This window comes from Lipophrys pholis (assembly GCF_963383615.2).
Source record: "Lipophrys pholis genome assembly, chromosome: 15".
Lineage (NCBI taxonomy): Eukaryota > Metazoa > Chordata > Actinopteri > Blenniiformes > Blenniidae > Lipophrys > Lipophrys pholis.
The window spans coordinates 8,057,284-8,078,385 of record NC_137642.1 but is presented as its reverse complement, the minus strand read 5'-3'; the positions used below and the strand labels follow the sequence as shown (position 1 = coordinate 8,078,385).

Sequence of the window (21,102 nt, the reverse complement as noted above, 5' to 3'; positions counted from 1 at the left end):
TCTAAATTGGGACCATTTAGTTTACACCTTCACCTCGGAATATCAGTAAATGTTGGTGAACGTAGGCATGATAGTGCAACTTTTAACTGCTGTTGAATTTGTGTTCACCCCCCCCCCCCCCCCCCCCCTCTTTTTGCCTGTATGAAGTATAATCCCCCCTAAATGCCGTTGTTGACAATGTTCAGAGCTTTTGACATTGTGCACTTCTGGTTTATATAGTTTTCTATATAGCTATCTATATATATATATATGAATGTATCAATAAAAATAAATATTTTTTCACATTTATTCTGCTAAACACAGTTTAAGGTTCTTTCTTCCCACTGACGACAACAAAATGGGCATGAATGTTTCAGAAAAGGTTGCTATGGTAGAGGTACTGACACCTTTCAGACTCATGCTGCACAGACCTGCATCATGCTTCTTTCTTTTTTATTTATTTTTTTTCCCAAGGTCAACAAGTTAACAAGTAGTTCACACCTGGTCAATATAGACCTGGTGAATACATGTGGTAGAGACTGTTGCATTAGTACTGTTAGGATTCCACAGCGGTTTGACATGTTTTGTTTTTTTTGTCCTTTGGTATAAAGAAAGAAAGACGATGATCGATGCTGCAGCCCTAGAAAGTTGTACCGGTCCATGCTGCTCACAGGAGGTAAAAGAAGTCTGTGTTGAATGAGAACTAAACAATCAAAAAAAGACAAGTAATCAGTAACAATTATTCTTGTCCACACACACACACACACACACAGTGGATTCCCAGTTAACAGCATATTAATAAGAAAAAGGCAAAAGGTCAATAATGAAAGATGGGACAAGTGTTTCAAATCAAAGGAAACTGGAGAGAAGTAGCCCGGGTTTGTTAGTACAGTTAAAGGGTTTGATCAGTTCCAATGTGACTTGCCAGATGTGACGATGGATAAATTAGCTCGTGTCCCAGGTTTTCTTTTTCTTTTCTTTTCTTTTTTTTTTTTAAATTGGTGTCCTTAGGTACGTTTTTCTTTTCTTTTGTTCTTTTTTTTGTTGTTGTTGTGGTTTTCAGCATAAAGGTAACCTTTTCAGATTAGGAGCCGATGCCGCGGGTTTCAAGAGGTGTGTACCAACAACCCCCCCACCTTTTTTTTTTTCTTCTTCTTCACTCTTTGGGAATGATGGTCTCTTGAGAGTACAGAGCCGTGTCAGAGATATGTCGGTGTGCCTACTGAATCTGCTGCTTCATGCATGCATTGGTCTGCTTCATCAGTTCTTCCTTGGTCGTGTGCAGAAGTCAGTCACCTCCAGTCCATCCTCCTCCCTCCCTGTCTCCTTCTCTCTCTCTCTCTCTCTCTCTATCTACATTCTGCCGTTTCTTAGCGGCCCACGCTGATGTTGCAGGTCTTGCAGCTGGGGTCTTTCTTGGCATTTACTGTGGACATACTCATCAGCTGGTGCCCGCTGATCTCGGCCACCGTGCCCGACGCCAGGTCAACGGGCTCGGTGTATATCACCTCCAGGATGACGTCCTGGGCGTGGTGGAACACCAGGCCGCCACCGCTGCCCTCTTCTTCTTGCTTGCAGGTGAGGAAGCGGTTGTTGGTTATGTCGAGCGCCGGCAGCCTCTGCTTGCAGAACTCGTCTCCCCTGGAGCCCTTGGGTGCCAGGACCAGGATGACGTAGTGGTAGGCCGTGTACATGCAGTAGAAGTCTCCAAAGTACAGGTTGGTGTCGGGGTTGAAGAGCGAGTCAGCCTGGACCTCGAAGCGATGGCGCCCGTACGGGGAGTCCTGCGGCGGCTTGCCCGTGTTGAACTCTGTGTTGCAGCTGAAGAAGAGGCCCTCCAGCTTGCCGCTGATGGGCGAGCCGTGGCTGCCGCTGTTGTCTTTCACTGACGGCAGCATCCGATTCTCTTGCGCCTCCCTGCAGTTTTGGGTGACAAAAAAGATGAATTAACTAAATGAGATGAAGCTGAACAAACACCACAATGACCAACCTGAACAGGGTTAGACGATGAGACGTCGATCAAGGAGACCAGACTGGCAGAATGACAGTTGTTCTGAATGTTCTCGCGAATGTATTCGCGCTTCACCTCATCAGGATGAGTTTGACAGTTTCACCATTATCTATCTCTACTCTCACCGATAATACGATCCCAGTATGACGAGAGGTTATTTTAACACAATGAGACACAAGAATGAACTTCAGATGATAAAACTGTTTGTAGTAAAAGAGATCAAAGCCACACAAAGAGCGTGAGGTTGTGAAAACTGGCTGTTAAAAAAAATGCAATCTGAAAGAAATCCTTAGAAATCTCAGGATTTACATCATAGATGGTGCAAGTCTTAAATGTGATTCTTTTTGTGTTGCACTCGTGTTTTTTTTGCAGCGCAACAGTTGTTAGTGATTGCAGGTTATTATGCAGTTTTTTTTTTTACTGTTCAACAACAACTAATATAAAACACGTCTGAAGCAATGGAAGGTACTTTTGACAGTTAAAAAAAAAAGAAAAACAAACTGAATGTGTAAGATGCAGCCTCAAGTCTGAATCTCATAAATTCCATACAGAGTGAATTCACATTGGAAGACATATCCAGTTTCACCGCTGCTGAAGTGGCACACTAACCACATTATCCTCATCCAGTTTGTCTTGAAACTCTCATGTGAGTGGAAAACCAAATCATTCCTCAAAACAAACGCCGCCTTCAGATTAACAGATGAACATTAAAATCAGTAAATTCCTATGCGGCAGCTCCAAAGAACCAATTATGAACTCTAATTAAACAACTACCACTCCGGAGGTTGCCATTATATCCTTAATTAAGGCTTTGTTGTGGGCATTGTGCACCCAATGAAGCTGAGCCCTTATGGGAGGCTTACACGCAGTACCGCTTCTCTCCACGTGGTGGGGCAGTGGAACAGAAGCTCTTTCAGGACTCCGGAGCAGCTGCACAATTCAGCGAAAGGCAGGAGACTATCCAGATGACATCATGCTGAACAGTGCCAACAAAGGAGTGCTCACAAGCTGTGGCTTTACTGTAGACACTGTGTTTTGCTACTCATTTCCTAAGAGGGGCGGGATGAAGAGGAGATGAAATAAACCAATCCACACCATTAGAAAGCGAAGAGAAAAGTAACTATACTAGTAAGAATGTTCCAGTGTGGTCGTTGGCTGCTATGGATGTATTTCTCTCTCCTCAAACTGTCACGCTCTTCATGTTTTTTCATTTTTTTTTTTTTTTTCATTCTGTTTGCCCACATCTCCGAACAACTGTCAGCGATTGTCTGCCAGAGTAACGCCCGACTCCACTCGCTTTCACAGCATCCACATGGCAGCACAGTGGGGGGTGGGGAGGGGGGACGACTGACTTTATTTTCTGTTGCCAGTACAAATGCAGAAGAAGGTTACGGGAAAAAGTGCCTGCCTGCCACGGTAGTTTGACGTAGTACTTGTTCTGGATTGATGGAAATAATCAGCCTGCTTTGTGCAGCTGCAGACTCCAAACGCCTGGAGCCAGGCAACAAAGAGCTGCAGCAGGAAATGGGAGGAAACACATTAGGCTGAAATGGCCATCATGTTTGTGAGGTGCTGCAATGCATAATATCAGTGCAATGTTCATCCGGAAGTAACTAATTACAAATACTCACAATTCTGGAAACAAACAGTATTTCGGTGACTATTAGTGCTTTTATAAGCACAATTTATTAAATTCCATGTTTGATTTGGGTGCAATTTACACACTGTGAGGAGTCAATATAAAAAAAACCCAATAAAATGCTTTGATGCAAAATACATAAGTCAGTAAGTAAACCCACAATTTCAATTAATATTCATACTTCTTTGATCTGCACTTTTCAGTACTTTGTTTTACAAGAGAAGACAATGCCTGTTGTATACCGAATCATGTCCTTTTTGATTATTTTACAGTATGTCAGAGATGTTCCTGTAAGGTAGATATTTTATGTATAAATTGAATTAAATGCCTGCTGTTGATAATGATATCAAATGTAATAAAAAAAAAAAAAAAGTGATTCATACTATGAGTAGCTCCCAAGAAAAGTACAACAACACTAACAGTATAACAGGAGCTGCATCGAGGACAATCACTGCATTGCATATCACAGCTATAAAGTAACATTTAAAGGCGGCTCAATCTGATCTTGAAGGTCATATTTGCATGAAGCAGCATCACAAGGTTTTAAGGTTAGTAAGACCATTATGTGGTAATGAATGGATTGTAATGTATATCATGTACAAGAAAATAATATTCAAAGGTCAGTGTTCTAACCAGACATCTAATGAGAAAAGATTATACTGGAGACTTAAAAACAGGAACAAATGATATAAACTTGTTAAGATTGAATCATGTCCTCGATGCTTTAAAACCGAATGGATAGATTACACATATTCTCAGTCCTCCAAACAAAGGGATAGTGCAGCGGAAAAAGTATTTAAAAAAACAAGTTAATTAGTGATATTGAAGCCTGTTATGTGGTAGAAATGTGACATTTACAGAATATCAGTGGCATTTCGATAATTGGTAAGCACCATCCAAAGTGGTATAGCAGCAATAAGAATAATAACAGCTATTCTACTTCCTCCTATTTGATAGATTCCTGAAATGATCAGTTTTTTAGTTTTTTTATTGGGTGAGTAGGATAGCGGTGCCTACCTTGCATGGTCAAAGTATTCTTTATTCTGGTTTCTGTAGAAGACGGACAAACGCAGCATCCGGCCAGCAATGACCTCTGCCTTCTCCAGCAACTGGTTTAGATGCACCGTGGAATAATCTGGGAATAAACACAAACACTCGTCAGTGTAAAAAAAAAGAAAAAAAGCTGTCATACAGAGGATTGAAAAAGTAACACACAAATGTAGTTAATGGATATTTCAATTATGGAGCATGTGTGCTTGTGGAATACGATGTAAGAATGCGTGCTGATTCCTCCGTTCTGAATTTTTCCCACTTTATATGTTGATGTGACTCAGCACTGAGCTTTTAATGTAATCTGATGTCACCAAGCATATCAGACAAATGGGTGTTTATCCAAAGGATGCATTCCTTTTGAAAAAGAAAGATATTTTCTCAAGCGAAGCACTTCAACACGGATGACCATGTAAGAAAAAGAAAAAGTGCGAACACAGTTAATTCCCATATTTAATTCTGAGAAGCGGGTTGGTTTTTTCATTCAGCCAGTTGCTAACACAAAGGGGCCGTCAATGAGAAACAGAAAAATATGTCTGACACCTTCAAACCATGTGGTGTTTTTTTTTTTTTTTTTTATGTTTTGAAGACAGGGTTTTTTTTACAGGCATGAAAGGTGGGCTTCTTCTGCCCACCTGGGACGTGAAGGAGCAGCAGCATCATTAACTATTCTCCTTCATCCTCCTTCTGAAACTCTCCAAGCTCCTATCAAAGCTCATTTCTCTTCATCTATTTTACCACCACCCCACCTCTCTGTACGCCTTTGTTTTTTTTATTTTTTAATAATCTAAAGCTATTCTAGCAGCACTGATGGTTTTCTCTTTGGTCCAGAAAAGACTGATATAGTTCAACTCCTGGATGTATTCCCGGTTACTGTGGAGAAAAGCGATAATCATAATTTAGGGCAACTTAATTTTTATTGCACATTTCAATTAAGGTTAAAACGGATACAAAACCAAACACAAAGATATTCACAGAAAATCTGCAAAATAGAGTGCAATACAAGAGTTAAATATACTGTGCAACGGGAAGTGAATGATTGTTTTGCGGAAAATCTTCAGCCTTCCGGTAAAAGATCTCAGCGTTAAAGCCATCCTGAGGATTTCTAGGAGTTTGTTCCAAATATTCGGTGCTTAAAAACTAAAAGCAGCTTCTAAATGTGTGATTCCCTCTGGGAACAGAAAGCAGGATTGATCAGATGACCGGAGAGGCCTGGGTGGTTCATAACATAGCAGAAGAGATTTTTGAAGAAGAGCAATAAGGGAAGCATGACGGTAGTCCAGAGCCAAAACAGGAGTGAGCCGAGGATGGAGCCTTGAGGAACTCCATATGTAATTTTGTTCAGCTCAGGTTTGACGCTACCTCGAGAGAGAAAAATCTACATTCTTTCAGATTCAGATTTTAGAGGATTTATACTAGTTTAGTGCCGTGTCAGATAGGTCCACCTTGTTAAATTCAGAAGGAGACTCAATTAAAACGGAGTCTTTGGCACTTTGCCAGACGTATTTTCTGCAAAACCTATTGGTAACTGTGTGCAAAAGGTATCTGAAAATCTCCCCTGACCCATGAAGCCAAGAAAGAATGATTTTAGTTAATCCTTTATGGAGCAAAACAAAATCCAATGGACAATTTCACAGTAATTTGATTAGGAACAAAAGATTTTATTTCTGAAATTGAAGCAGAAACTTTGACTATTTGTCTGACGACTGATGTAACCCAGCATTTCCCCATTCACAAGACTCGACGACCACTGTTAGACACTGTTAAATATGTTCCAGGTGGCTGTCAGAGCGGTTTGGATTTTTTCACTGAAACTAAAGCGTTTACTTCAAACTGTATTTTGTTTAACTTTGAAATTCAAAGGTCACATGTGAAGCAAAGCATGGGATTTATTAATATTAACCCAGGGTAACCCTTTGCTGTGACAGTTATTTGAATTCTCAAACATATGGCACAGTCATCACAGTCATAACTGTGATGACTGTGATGACTAAGCCATTATCAAAGACATTCAGGACATAATGCTCTTAAAATCTGGTTTTAAAGTTATTGGAACTTTGTCATTATGGACTCAGGAGTGAGTTGAAGGACATCAGATAAGAGAGCAATGAGTAGATAGAAGGTACAATTATATAAAACCTTTTAACATTTTTGTGAAAAAGGAAGGTGATCTGCAGACAAAATAAATGTGAGCCTATAAAAGATATTACAGATGCATCACAGTTTGAGATTAATCATATAATCTACCATCTAAACTTGTAGTTGTCACCAGCCAGCATCACAGTTCCCTCTTTATACTTTATCAGCCTAATTAGTAGAGCCACTAGAAGCGACACTACGTCTTACCCTGTATCTTTAGTTGAGCCAGGCTACCCCTCATCTATAAGCGTCAGCAGCCTTTAAGGTTGCGATAACAATGGATTTGCATCAGGCCAGATTTTCTATATCTTCACTATTTTGATTTGCAATGAACAATTGTCCTTGGTAGGCCCCTATCAGGTCTGTGAAGTGGAACATGTGCAATGGCTCGTAAAAATGAGGAATTTCTTTCTCCCATTTCACAGTTTTCTCGATCTGGCAAAAATATTATTGCTACAGGCAAAGTCAGAGAGTTTTTATCAGGAAGGATTTGCCGTAGTGAAATCTGGCCACATTGCCAATGTAACCAAGACAGGCAGTGGGGCAGATACCGGACACTGCAGCAGTATGGAGTTGAGTCAGGGACACACGGTTATAGCCACTAGGCTGCTGGGATAAGCCTCCACACCCTCTCTAATAAATTACACCCTCCAGTATTCCACAACATCATCGCCTTCCCCTGCTCCCCTCCCCCTCCGTAAGCCTGAAGCCAGTGGCGCTGAACTCTGTGACCTCTGCATCTGAAGATATACAGCACAGCTCCTCTTGCTCCTTTAATCTGTCCCTTTCCTCATCACCCCTCCTCCCGCCATACATACATCTTCCCCCTGCGCACGGCACATTAGCCTTTCTGTAATATTCTCCCTGTTATTGCACCCGATGCTCCGCTGTGTCCCCGTCTTTTCCAATGCTGTCCTCCGTAATTCACGTCGTCTCTGCCAAAACTCAGAGGTGGCAAAAGATGTCGTACATCCTAAAAAAATGCCCCTCTGAGCTGTGTGTGTTACTCACCGGCGGTGCAGAACTCGATGATCTCACTCCACTCAGAGACGGCGTAGTCCCCGTCGGTCTGTTTGGACGCGGTTTGGACGGCCACGGTGTACTCTGTACGCGGGCTCAGGAACCAGTGGCCCCGGACCGTCATGGGCAGCGGCACTGCTTTGGCTACGAGCTTAGTGGGGACATCCTGGAGCGAGGGAAGAGGTGAGGAAGGAGAGGTTGTAAGTGGAAAGTCTGAGATGACTTGTATGTCCTTGTATGGCTTTTCTTTCGCCCATGGGAAAACACGCGGCTGAGGGTTCGACGTGTGTCGCTCGCCGCAGGTAATACTTGTGGCTCACAGCCAGACTGTTCAACCCCACCACCATCCATAGCATCAACAGGCCTCAGCAGCTCATTGATTGGACCAAGAGCCACTGCCTAGCAACAGAGTCAGCCCATTAATCCACCAACAGTGCTGCTGCACCAAAATCAAAAGCCTAGTATGGGGCTTGTTCGCTATAACAATGCAGAAGAAAAAACAAAACCAAAAAACATTCAGCTACACAGCACCCAGGAAGTAAAAACAGGAGGAGATGAAGGAAGCTGATGAAACAAGGCCATGAGATTACTAAAACACTGAATATTTGTTGACGGAGCTGCTGTCCTGCTGCATTAAGAAGCTGAAAGCAGCAGCTTTAAGGAATCCTTTGAACAGAACTACCATAAAATTATTATTATTTTTTTCTTTATTTGCCTCAAGCATAAAAACAGAAGGGTTGTGTTGATGTGAAATGCCGCATTTCAGCATCAAAACAATCTTTTTCGGCTCCAAAGAGCACGAGGTTACTGTTTACTGCATCATAGCCGCTGTTGTGACAACAGTTATGGCCATGAAGGGAAAGTCTCATTCTCTGGCACCGAGGAAGACTCAACAATAGTTGAGGGTAAAGCCAGGCATTATATGAATATGTCAGCAAATGCGTTGCGTGCCCTTCAACGTGAAGTCTGCTTCACCTGACTAAATCTCTCTCTCTCTCTCTCTCTCTCTCTCTCTCTCTCTCTCTCTCTCTCTCTCTCTCTCTCTCTCTCTCTCTCTCTCTCTCTCTCTCTCTCTCTCTCTCTCTCTCTCTCTCTCTCTCTCTCTCTCTCTCTCTCTCTCTTCTCTCTCTCTCTCTCTCTCTCTCTCTCTCTCTCTCTCTCTCTCTCTCTCTCTCTCTCTCTCTCTCTCTCTCCTGTAGTTTTGATTAATTTTTCACACTTTAAAAGTGGTGCTGGGTCATGGTATCATCCGTCTCAGGCTCTCAGCCCTATGACATTTAATGTCAGTTAGAAGTTGCCAAGAACTTCAGCCACAGACGCCACGCACCAAGTTTGGGTGGTCTGTTGCTTGGTAGTTAGTATCGATGTATATCTTTGGAGGAAAAACCGAAGTCTTTGATATGAAGTCACGACTGCTCATTTACTGTATATCAGGTTATTCTAATCATTTCACTCTCAAAACTTTACATACTGTACCTTTAAATGTTTGGACACACTGACAGTTAAATTAGAATATGAAAGGCAGCACCGAAGTCTGATTTTATAAAGTATACTTGAATATGTATTTAAACAGATGCACTTTCTAGTTTCTTCACATTCTAGTTTGTCATTTCTCTACTTTCCTAATAGAAAATGCAACGTGCTCCACTTTCCGAGACTAAAGCGAGAGGCGAGCGGCGAGTCATCTCCCTGTGGTGCTCCTCTTTAAGACGTTCATCTGTCTGTTTGACTCAGGCTTTACCTTGTGTTTGAACTTGTTTGAGTTTTTGTTCTCCTTCTTGTTCAGGTCAATGAAGTAGTGCGTGATGCGCTCCTTGCTGCGCGCCTCCATGTCCCAGCAGATCTTGAAGGAGTCGCAGGTGATGTTGCTGATCTTGATGTTCTGAGGAACGGGGAGCTCCTCCATCTCCGAGATGCTGCCGTCCTGGGATTTACTTCCTGTGATGTTGGAAAAAAACCAAAAAACAAAGAAAAAGGGCTAAGTCGGGATGGCAACAGAAACAATTAGATTTGTCAAATGGAAAATGGATTGTATTTTTTGTTTTTCGGTTGGTGAAGCCTTCTTAAATTTGATATCATACAACCTCTGAGTCTCTACCTGGTGATTTTAAATCAAACTTTAAATCTGTCATGACCTCCACCTCTGGCTTGGCCTAGTGCCAGCGTTTTCCCTTCCCCTCCCTCCTTTCCTTTTTCCTGTGTGAGGTGTGGAGAGCAGTCTGATTACCTGAGTGCACTCACCTGAGGCAGGGTGTGGCTACAACAATCAATTCACCTCGCTCCCCATAAAACTGGCTTCAGCTCAAGACTCAGCCCTGCCCTGCCCTGCCCTGCCCGGCCTGAATACGTACTTTTGAGCATTACCTTTAGTAGTGGTATAATTCCTGTGTTGTACGTTGGTTCAGATTTTTTCCCTCTTGGAGTATTTTATTTAGTTTGGCAGTTTCCTAGTTTGTGAGTGTTTGCCGAGTAGTTCAGTCACCCCTTCCCCTCCTTTTGTTCCCCGTCTTCTTTCTATTCCTTTTGTAACAGCTCACCTATCTTGTTTATTTGGGTTGAGTCCCTTGCACGTTTATTAATTAAAATACTCTTGAGAGAACTCCTGGTTCCGTGTCTCTGTCCGTGCCTGAGTCTCTGAGTGTGAATCGTGACAAAATCAGCCAATACACCGCTTTAAAACGGTTGGCCATTTTCTCCTATTGATCTGATCATAAACCTTTGAAACACACATGACCGGCTCCCTGAATTTCTTTCTGATTATCATCCATACATATATGTGTTGCCATGGAGACACATCAGCCCCTCGACACCAATATAACGATCTGGTTTTCTGAACGTATGCAGCATCAAATATTGCAAATATATAAATTAGTTTCCCATCTCATCAGAAGAGATCTGCTCATTTAGGTATTTCTATTTCTATTCAAATACCATTGAACAGCACCCACCTTTTTTTTTTTTTTTTAAATGGTGAGCCTGGGGAGTAATTTCAATGTCACACCTTGTTCCTTGCATTTTAAGACCAAAGAAAGAATAAATCTTATGGCACTATTTTTTTTTTTTTACATTATTAATTCCTATGAGTAAACGAGCAAAGACTTACAACCAAAAGTGCAGATTGAGGCCAAAGAAGATGTCAAAAAACAGTTGAATGAGAGCTTTGTGGCATTAGGATGAATGCAGACTTTGCGTCACGTCATGATACGCCCACTTGGCAGGACAACAATGTGTTTTCTGTGCGTGCTCCGGGGTCTAAACAAGAGTGTGTAAAATTCACAAATGCACTATTGGGTGGTGGTGGTGGAGTTGGGGGGGGGGGGGGGTGTTAACAATAGCAGAGGCAGCGAAGCGTGCAAAATCCATCTCAGTTCATCAACAGAGAGAAGGCCAGATAGCAGAGTAATTCCATAATTGGGTGTGTGGGCTCTCCTGTCTAACCTACACACTCCACTCTGCCAGAGGTACATTTTAGTGTGATTCATTTAAGAAGAAAAAAAACAAAACCAGAACAGAAAGTAACTAAGACCTCTTGTTGTGTATTTTGCCTCTGAGCAATAAAAAATAATATACAAACAAACCAAAAAAAACAAAGGCAGCCAAGTCTTACATTGTTTTTCTGCCTTGGTTTTGTATTATGATCATCTTAAAATAATATTCATCAAAGACAAATGTATGCTCTTTACAAGCAGAGAAGAGCAGACCCCCCGCTTGCTTCCCTCCTAATCACTAGCTCCTAATCAGTCGAGCAACAAAAACAGTAATCTTGAACTTGGAAATGAAGACCGCCTATTGTTACACGCTTGTAATAACTGTTTCAAGGAGCAAAAAGCGTCACATTGTGAAATAACCTTCACAACCCCCTATAGAGGTTAACACCCTCCTCCAACGTTCAAGCTGCAAGTCTGGTCTCTAGTGGTAATTTGTGGAATAATTTTGGGTTTTTCCACATAAGATAGTATATGACAACATAACATGTTACATCAATGGTTTTTCAATCCCTCCCCAAAAGTATTTAAACTGACTGCACTATCTGAGCATGTTCCACAGGGTTTAAACTGGATGGTAAGATCTACTGGGGGGGGGGGGGGGGGTCCTAAATATGTAAAAAGTAAACATGTCAGCAGCTAAATCCTCTGCCTGATTGCACATCCCTCGGCTCTCAGATCCACGCTACCATGCTTTGATTTGTGGCGACGTCTCATCCCGCAGCAGGTCTGCATTTAAAGCCCATCTCATTATACTTAAAGCCCACTGAGCTGATAAGTTTGGCTCAGACTAAGAGGGTCAACATGAGCCATGACAGAGCAGATATCTCTGGTAGGAAAATGCTCCGGCGAGTCAGCACAGTGCTGCAAAGTCACCTGAGACTTCATGTTGACCTTCAACCAGAACAACAAAAAAAAAACAATACAAGAAAAAACAGACACGGTCTGTTGTCATCCTCTGACATCCATTTCAAAGAAAGATACCCAAAGGGAGGAAAACATGTCGACAGATTTCTTGCAAGTGTCCAAAATTTGTAGGCGAGTCCTCCTATAAAAACTGTCTTGGCGTCACTCGCTCCATCTTGAGCTCTCCGGATACCTGCAGCACAAAACTGTAAACACCGAGCACGCACCAAAGACGACAAACCTGTTGACTCACTTTCCTCGGTCCTCTTCTCCTCAAAATGTTCACATCAACACAAATGTTTCCCTTCACAAAACTCCACCCCCACACAGGCCTGCACCCTTCAGCTTCTCTGTGAATCCACAATGCTGATTGAGCTGCTGTTTACTCTACTGCTCCTCTAATTAACCTGAGAATGGAGCCATTACTGACACAGTGGAGCTTTCTGAGTGCAGTCTGGTAATGCAGACGCAACACTATTACTGCAACTCGGTCAAGGTAAAAGCTTCTCGATCAGGGAAACGTGGCGCTGAAGTCGACGGCGTTCAGGGCCGAACCTTCAGTGAGGAGCAGTGACGTGACCCCAGTCCCTCCAAACCTGACTCAGTGCTGGTGACTGTTTTATCTCACTTCACCGTTAACATCTTTGCGACAATCAACAGAAATAATCGTAATGCCAACTTCTGATCCATATAAAACCCTCTTTGGGTGTAACCCCTAAAAACCAAAGGTTACGGCTTTTCCCTCAGAGACAAAGGGTTCTTTTATCAATGAGGACGTGATGAATGGTGTATGAAAGTACTTCATTTTGGTGTTCAAGTAAAATTCTTTCCACGACTTACTGATCATTGATTATTCAAACAAAAACACAAATTAGCCCAGATTTCACTTTCAATTATAACAGTTCTTCTAGTTAAGGGTCCCATTTTCCTTATGTGTTCCACATATTGCTTAATAAGTCAGATTCCCATTTTTAGAAGAGAAGAAGTGTTATGCTAATAAATGTATGTTTTTGTATGCAGATTTCCATATTTTCTTTGCGACCTGCCTTGTAATGCCTTATCTGTATATCAGATCCCCACACTCAAGTCGTAACCCATATCACACTGTTTTCTATAATAAAACTAAACTTGAGTCGTTTTTGGTGATTAACACGAATGAGCTGATCAATTACATTTTAATCTAAGTCTGTCAATATACATGGACATTTTTTTATTTATCAAAATATAGAAATAACTGGAAATAACTGTACTAGTAGTCAGCCTTGTATTTTTGTTTTTACACAGGCTTCGTGAGATCAAGTGTTAAGCTCTCCACCGGGTCCTCTGGGACCGAGCGAGCACAGGATGAAAGATGGAGGACGGAAAGCCAAGCGGGCTGAAGGTCACCTGCTAAGGGGACAAACTAAAAACCTTTGAGTCTGTCTTGGATGGCCAAACCTTCCTTCTGACTTAGATTCATGTGCGAGCATTGCACCCTGCCTCTTTGTTCTCGGGACTGTTTTGCAATTGCACCTAATGTGCAATTTTGCTGAGTCAGAATTTTACCGCGAAACACTGTTATATAATCGTCTTCTCTAACTCGCTCTTATTATTTATTGCACCGTGTGAAGATGCTGAGCAGGATGGGAGGGTGGAGGATTGTGTGCTTCATCGTGATCAGGCAAAAAGAGAGTCAGTATTTGAGCACAGCTGCACCTCACACCTGCAGACGCAGTTCAAAATATGCCTAAATAAATCTCTATATGCTTGTTCGGCTTGCAAAACTGTGGGACACAGAAACATCCCTCCTCCTGGAGCTAAAGCACTAACACCTAAGTGTTGGAAATCCCAGCCTATTTTATTTACTAAACCCTCTCAAATGGTCGTTATTGGGTATTGCCCTTTTGCTCGGGGTGCAGTCAAGTGCCACACTCTTGAATACCAATAGATGCAGAAGGATCAATAGAAATCTTGTTAACATGCAAACAGAGGACCATCCTAATGGCTCTCTATGGTAAGATTTGTTCCAGTCACACCTGCTTTCATCCCGAGTATTACTTGGTAAAGCTTTCTACCGTCGAATGGAAAGATATTTGATTGCCATTCGAGCCATCTAAACAATGTAAATAAACTCCCCCTGCGGTCACAGTGTGGGACTATAGTGCTCCACTTGAGGGACTCCGTGTCTTGAAATTGAAACGAGTCACCTTTCATTGAAAGCCAATGCTGGAAAATTAGTGTTTTGATTCCTTCTTAACTAGCCTGATATGTGAAAAAAAAAAAAAAAAAAAACCAGCAGGGAGATTCTAGTAACGCGGCTCATTTGTGACTGAACAAGTAGGCACTCAGCACAGACAGACAACCTCCTACATTTGAAGTTGCAGAGTTACTTCTGATTCTCATCTCGACACATGAGCGGCACAATAGACACTCACTAGGAACGGATGTGCGCAGGCCTTTGAAAATCGCGTCTTTGTTTCTGTCAATGCACAGGCGAGACTGAGACAGAAACCACGCTGGGAGTGAGAGGAGCTGCCAACAGAAAAAAAACATCTTTTTCTCAGAGTGAGATAAACAATGCCCCGTTCATCGGGGTTACTCAGTCTGCGTTCCACCTTTTACCCATCAGCAAGTGCCTGAGCGGCAGACAAAAGCTTTGTGTGGACACTTTTATAATAGTCTTTAGAGGAAGAGAAAGACTTTTAAAGTCCAACATTGACAGGTTAATTAAATCCTTAAGCCTTTTGACAGGAATAAGGTTTTTCCTAAATCTCTTTCCCAGGAGTCTAAAACCATGACTCATCTGCAGTTGAGATTTTTTTTACAGCTAACACTTTGAGTTCCTGTATAGAAGGATCTTGTGTAGCAGCAAAGGGCAAAAGGCATTGGAACATTTCCATTAATGTTTAATGCACGTTGGTAATGATCAAAATGCACAGTGTTTAAGCTCACAAGAGAAGTTCTCAAATATTTAGGAACACAAGGATAAGTTTATGTTAATCAATGGCTAATTAACATTTACCTGCAACTGTTGCCAGCATAGTCATGAGACACAACTGCTCATGCTGAACATTGGCCAAAGTGAAATGCCAGCTTACTCAGATGATGCTGAGTGTCATAAGGCAGGCCTGCTGTTCTACCATGTTGGAACATTACTGGATAAGCTCTGTAAAAAAAAAAAAAAAAAAAAAATACAACACACTAAGAAACAGTTTTACCAGCGGCTCTGCACTGAGGAACAATGGTGGTTTGAGCGAACATGCACAACCAGGATTCATGGAACACAGCAGGAGTTCGCCATCTTGAATTGAGTAATTCAACATTAGTTAATTGACGAGAACAAAGATAAATGCTAATGTTCATAATCAGGGTAGTATTTTCTGAGATGCAGAAGTGGACTGTGTCTTCACAGAGCTAAATAATAAAAATCAATAATGTCTGAAACACTGCACATTCATGACAAACAGATTAGGGAGAAAAGAAAACAACAACAACCCCGGCTCAAAACCAATTGTTTCTCACACTGCAGGCTTAATCCCACAAAACCTTTCATTGTGTTTCGCAGCGACACCCGTTTGCGACGGACATGAAAAGTAAGTCCCTTTTAAGAGCTGCAACGCGGCGTTTGAGCAAGATGTAACTCTACACGGATGACTCCTGGCTTCAGTTCGACAACAATACTTTGATTTGCACCTTTATGAGTGCACAATTGTATCGTACTTATTAGTCTAACCTTGGAGAAGCAGTTTGCATGTTCTCACTGTGCAAGCATGTGCTTTGCTTGGTTGGGTTCTGGTTACTTCCCACAGTCCAAAAATTTGCATTTCAGGCTGATAGTTGATTCTAAATTGAACAAAGGGGCAACCTGTGGTTCTGCATTGCATAAAGCCGCAAAGAAGATGGACAGATCGGCACCTATAACAAAAGATTTTCCCCATTTTAGACACAAACACGCACGGACGCACGCACGGACGCACGCACGGACGCACGCACGGACGCACGCACGCACGCACGCACGCACGCACGCACGCACGCACGCACACACACACACACTGAGGGGAGAGATATTTCAACAGCCAGAGACACTTGGCTACATAAATGGCTCCCGTTTGTCAGTGCAACTTAATTATGTCAGCAGCCACTGTACAGAGCTCTTGCCATACATGTGTGTATTTCATTACATGCTGCAAATGTGCTTCAACTGTGATGATAAAATCCAAATGGTGCTCGGAGTTAACTCTGCAGAGAAAGGAAGCAAAATGAGCCGAGATAACATTTCGAAAGCCGTGAGGAGAACATGTCGCTCATCAGCAGTGATCATGTAGTTTACCCTCTATACTTAGCTGAACCTGCCCCACCCCCACAAGCACTCCTGCAGATACTGCCCCATCTCTGAACCGAACCATTAAGGCCCCAACACAGACAAGAAACAACTTGTCTTCTAGTACATCTTTTGTGCATTGACATACTCAAATGGTCTTCAATGTCTGTGTGTGTGTGTGTGTGTGTGTGTGTGTGTGTGTGTGTGTGTGTGTGTGTGTGTGTGTGTGTGTGTGTGTGTGTGTGTGTGTGTGTGTGTGTGTGTGTGTGTGTGTGTGTGTGTGTGTGTGTGTGTGTGTGTTGGTGAGTGAGGCAGAGCTCTTTCCCACAAACAGTAGGCCCACTGAAGCTGCATGCATCCATTTGCTGGGTCAGCACAGGGATATAAGCCTCTCATCCCTGCAATTAAATATTAATAGATTTGGGAGATAAATATAGAAAGCCATGTGAAACTGAAATGAACGCAGTCTTTGGAAAATGTATTGACAAGATAGGATGCATCTTCATTTCCGTGGAAAGTAGAAACAAGAGATGCAACCTTCAACGTTGGGTGTGGTGGGTACAGAAGGAGCCACACGATGTGCCTGGAGGTCATTTCACAGGTCAAGTGCAAAACTGCAGCATTAACTGGAAGTGGACGAATACAGAATATCAGAAAACAGATGGCGGAGTGCAGATTACAAGCATGGTAATATAGATTGCTTCTTACGATCATAAATCTCAGGTTTTCCACAGAGTTCTTGCATATGTAATGTGAAATAATGACTTAATAGACATTGGAACGGATGTTTCAAGCAAAGCATCCTACAATGTATGAATAATAACAACAACAACCATTTTTCTGCAGAATTTGCACAGAAGGTAGACTGTGTTTCTCCATAAACAGGGAGTATGTGGGTGTCTCAAGGACACAAAGATGCTATTTACACTGGTTCATCCACATGACAAAGGGGGAATGTGTTACAAAGAACCAATTTGTCTGTGTTCAGCTCACCTGCAGCATGGCAAGCGCAAACTTAGCGTGGTCTATTTGAGGGGTGCAGCCACTACTGAAATGAAAGTTTCACAATGAGGCCACCAATAACACCAAGACAAAACCAAATGCATGCTCTTCGTTGTGTGTGTGGCAGATGAGAAAACAACCCTGTGTGGTACAATGGCTACACTGTGGTCAGATGCTGGGGATCCTTAAGAAGCTTAATGAAGACACACCATTGACTCCCTGGGTGCCCATAACCAGTCAACCTACACACAGACCAATCACAGCTGGAATAGCTCAGAAAAAAAACTAATTCCCTGGTGAAAAGGCATGATCATATTTCAATGCCTTGAATCTGAATTAATCTACAATCTTAATCAAAATGCATGTCTGTGACAATGAGTCCGACTCAGATGTGGAATCAGTGGTGTGTAATTGCACTGATGGGTGTGCAGGGCTGCGCCGCCTGTGCACAGCCCCCCCCCCCCCCCCCCCCCCCCACACACACACACACACCCACACAAACACGCACACACACGCACACGTGGGGGCAGCCATGTTTCAGCCTCTTATTCCCTCCTGATGATGACTTGCTTTTTCCCCCCATCCCCACCATTAAGTTGGCATCACGTTGCTAAATCTGGCTCGTGAAAGGATTTATTTGGAAGATGAATTTTCTTCAAACTCAGTTAGTGGTGAATATTCACAAAAGTTTTAATTTTGGAAATGTGGAGATATAATTGCAGATAAGGTGGCTGATTTGGGAATGTGAACGCAATAGAGAGTTTTTAGTTGTTTTGCCATGGATGCAAAATAAGGAAAAAACAATCTACAGTGATAAAGCAAGCCATATAACATGTACAATGGAATAACTTAAGGCAGCTCCTTGAGGGGGGAAAAGAAATGCAGGCAACATTGATTATAGGCGGGGTGGCTGCCGGCCTCTGTCCATGTCTGTGGTGCTGAAGTAAAGCCACTCATCACTGTTTCCTCATCGCTGCAGTTCTGTTTGAATGCATTCTCTTTACTTTTTTTTTAAAGCCAAGTCCCTTCTCTTATGGGAACCGCACTGCCACTGTACAGAAACGCTCAGGTATTCCACACACGCACAAGCGCACCATCCCTTCACCCATGCATGCATCCATCCATCCATCCAACCATTCATGCAACCTGCAGCGCAGCCGCCGGCTCCTGTTCCCCTCCAAACACACAATAAGGGTAACAGCATGCTGTTCAAACCAACCACAAACTGACTACGTGCGCTGGACTCGACAATGGAGCAGAACGCAGCGCTTTTTATGCGCAGTGACAAAAAAAACCCTCCCCTGCTTACCATCTCGCTCACACAACTGTATGGCGTCCAAGCTCAGGTCCTTGATCATCCCCTCGCAGGGACTTAGTGGGCTTGTGATGTTGTGCGCCAAGCCTGGTACCTCCATGTCTGCAGAAGAGTCTGGATGGTGATGGTGATGGTGGAGATAGTGATGCTACTTGGTTTAAAAAAAAAAAGCAGCTTTTTGACGTTCGTCCACGAGACTTGCTTAACAGCAGGCGTCCGTCCACGGTGGTTAGGAAAGGAGAAAGGAGAAAGAGAAAGAGAGAGAGAGCAGTGTCCGGTCCGCTCGCTCCGTCGCGCACAGTCTCCTGGGTGGTGCGGCGAGTGGCGCGTCAGCGGAATCGTCACGGGCTCCGGCAGCACAAACTGCCAGTTGCAAATCGAGGCATGGCGGGGGGCGTTTGATACGCGTGTATATAAACCTCACAGATCTCAGCCTCTTGCGTTTCTTTCAATTCGTAAAGTCCCTATAACGCGCGCTGCGCTTCTGGTGCCCTCCGAGCCACAAGTGTGCGCGTACAGCGTGTCCTGCGTGTTCCGCCGCCGCGGGACAGTTCAGCGTGAATAGTTCAGCGGATTAGTGCAGAGACGCTCTGCAAATTCAATGGCTCCTTATGTAACCAGATTACCCCCCCCCCCCCCCCCCCTTCCATCTATAAAGCGCCCAGACGCTCCGTTTCTTTCTCATTTCACGTTCAGAGGCTGCCACATCATGGCGCGCAGCTCTCTCCTACGGGACCGCAGGTGCAACCGGACCTTGCACAATAATGAGCTGCAGGGGCGACATCATGAATGGAACAGCTTTACCTCTTCCTTTCCCATCTAATTGGCGATCAGTCTTGCGTCGCAGACACATTAATGGTGCATAATAAAACTGGAAACCCTGTCAGTTCAAAGAGGAACAGCCATACTTCATGCTTGGGTGTGGGTGTCTTTATAATAATCTCCATTAGACTCCCACACCCCTTTTTTTTTCTTTATCAGTGGCCCCCAGGAGCTGGAGCGCCCAACCACAAAAGGTCAAGTGCAGATGTAAACCATGGCTAAACAAGGCCAGAGGCGCACTTCATAACTCACTAAGAGGAAGTCAACGTTGATCATCATGGAGTCATTTTTTATTCTTACATTACTGTAAGCAGCCTTGTCTGTTCTGCGCACTCCTCTGGAGAGCATCAGAGTGAGGTGGTGTCACTTTCTATTTGTTTTTGTCTGTCCCGGTGTTATACAAGGCGCCCTGAGGAGAGGGAGAGAGAGAGAGAGAGAGGCCACTGAGTGCTTATCTATTCAGTGGACAGCGGATCGTGCAGCTGCGCCTTTGGGGACCCTGAGTCACGCTGATCAAAACTACCCAGGGCGAACTGCTGCATTATATATGGCCGGGGAAAAGAAACTGCAGGAGCCACCCTAACTTATGCATCATGAAGTTAAAACAGGGAATGAGAGATAAACAACAATATGGTCCCCAGTAAACTACTTGGTGAGTATTTTCGTGCACTTTGCAGGATTAAAAATGAGGTTATGGCACGCAGGCGAATTAAACTCTTGGTAAGCTTTTAATCACCGCGGCATTCATATTCGGTATAGGAAACGCACCACGGAAGGGTTGGATATTTTATTACATGCTCAGATTTCGAGAGAGCATCGCTGCATCTGGCTCAAATTTCCTGCTTGTGAAATACAACTCATTAAAAAGTGAAGGTCGGAACGTGGAACAGTCTCTGCAAACACACCACCATCTGTGTCTGAGGTGATGCAGCTATATGCAGAATCAATAGATGAAAGTGACGTTATTCTTGTGTGCATGTGTTGGGTGCTGGATTTTCATATGTTCACTCTTATGAGGCTTTATGAGCACCCCTCCTGCTGTCTAAGATGGCTTGATTAAAGGGCATTACACTGATTACCACAGATTAACACAGCATCTGTTTGAAAGGCCACCTTGTCTCTGTAATTTCATAAACCAGCTCATCAGAAGTCCAACAGGAGTGACCAAAAATATAAACAAAAACAACTAGAGCACAGCTAATGGCCTTAAGCACCCCATGAAAAAAAAAAAGAAAGAAAAAAGCACACCAGCATCATTTTCTCTCTTTCACCCCTTCACCCTCCTCCCTTCTCATTTACTCATTTGGCCCACAGTGCTTATCTACAGGAGGGAAGGAGCAGGAGGAGGTGGAGGATGAGGCGGCTGACCGATTCTGAGCAATTCCTTCTCATCCCACCTCCATCCATCCTGACTGCCATCCCTCACTCCACTCC

The 21,102-nt window shown here is 43.2% G+C and overlaps 1 protein-coding gene across 1 annotated transcript; it reads right to left on the bottom strand.

Moving 5' to 3' along the window:
- Nucleotides 1-496: 496 nt before the first annotated feature.
- LOC308120677 (phytanoyl-CoA hydroxylase-interacting protein-like) lies at nucleotides 497-19,454 on the bottom strand. The gene is made up of 5 exons (XM_080481436.1): nucleotides 18,841-19,454; nucleotides 9,580-9,776; nucleotides 7,830-8,004; nucleotides 4,647-4,764; nucleotides 497-1,896 (listed from the first exon to the last, which is right to left on the bottom strand). Exons 1-5 carry the CDS (start codon nucleotides 18,944-18,946, stop codon nucleotides 1,350-1,352), a joined length of 1,143 nt encoding a protein of 380 aa, XP_080337562.1. The 5' UTR covers nucleotides 18,947-19,454; the 3' UTR covers nucleotides 497-1,349.
- Nucleotides 19,455-21,102: the final 1,648 nt, after the last annotated feature.

What these genes read in the sequence shown, in the direction of transcription:
- LOC308120677 (XM_080481436.1), bottom strand. Translation starts at nt 18,946, where the DNA reads ATGGAGGTACCAGGCTTGGCGCACAACATCACAAGCCCACTAAGTCCC. An exon ending in ACAGTTGTGTGAGCGAGATG is followed by an intron (nt 9,777 to 18,840) that starts GTAAGCAGGGGA and finishes CCAACATCACAG; the next exon opens with GAAGTAAATCCCAGGACGGC. An exon ending in GAATACTTTGACCATGCAAG is followed by an intron (nt 1,897 to 4,646) that starts GTAGGCACCGCT and finishes CCAAAACTGCAG; the next exon opens with GGAGGCGCAAGAGAATCGGA.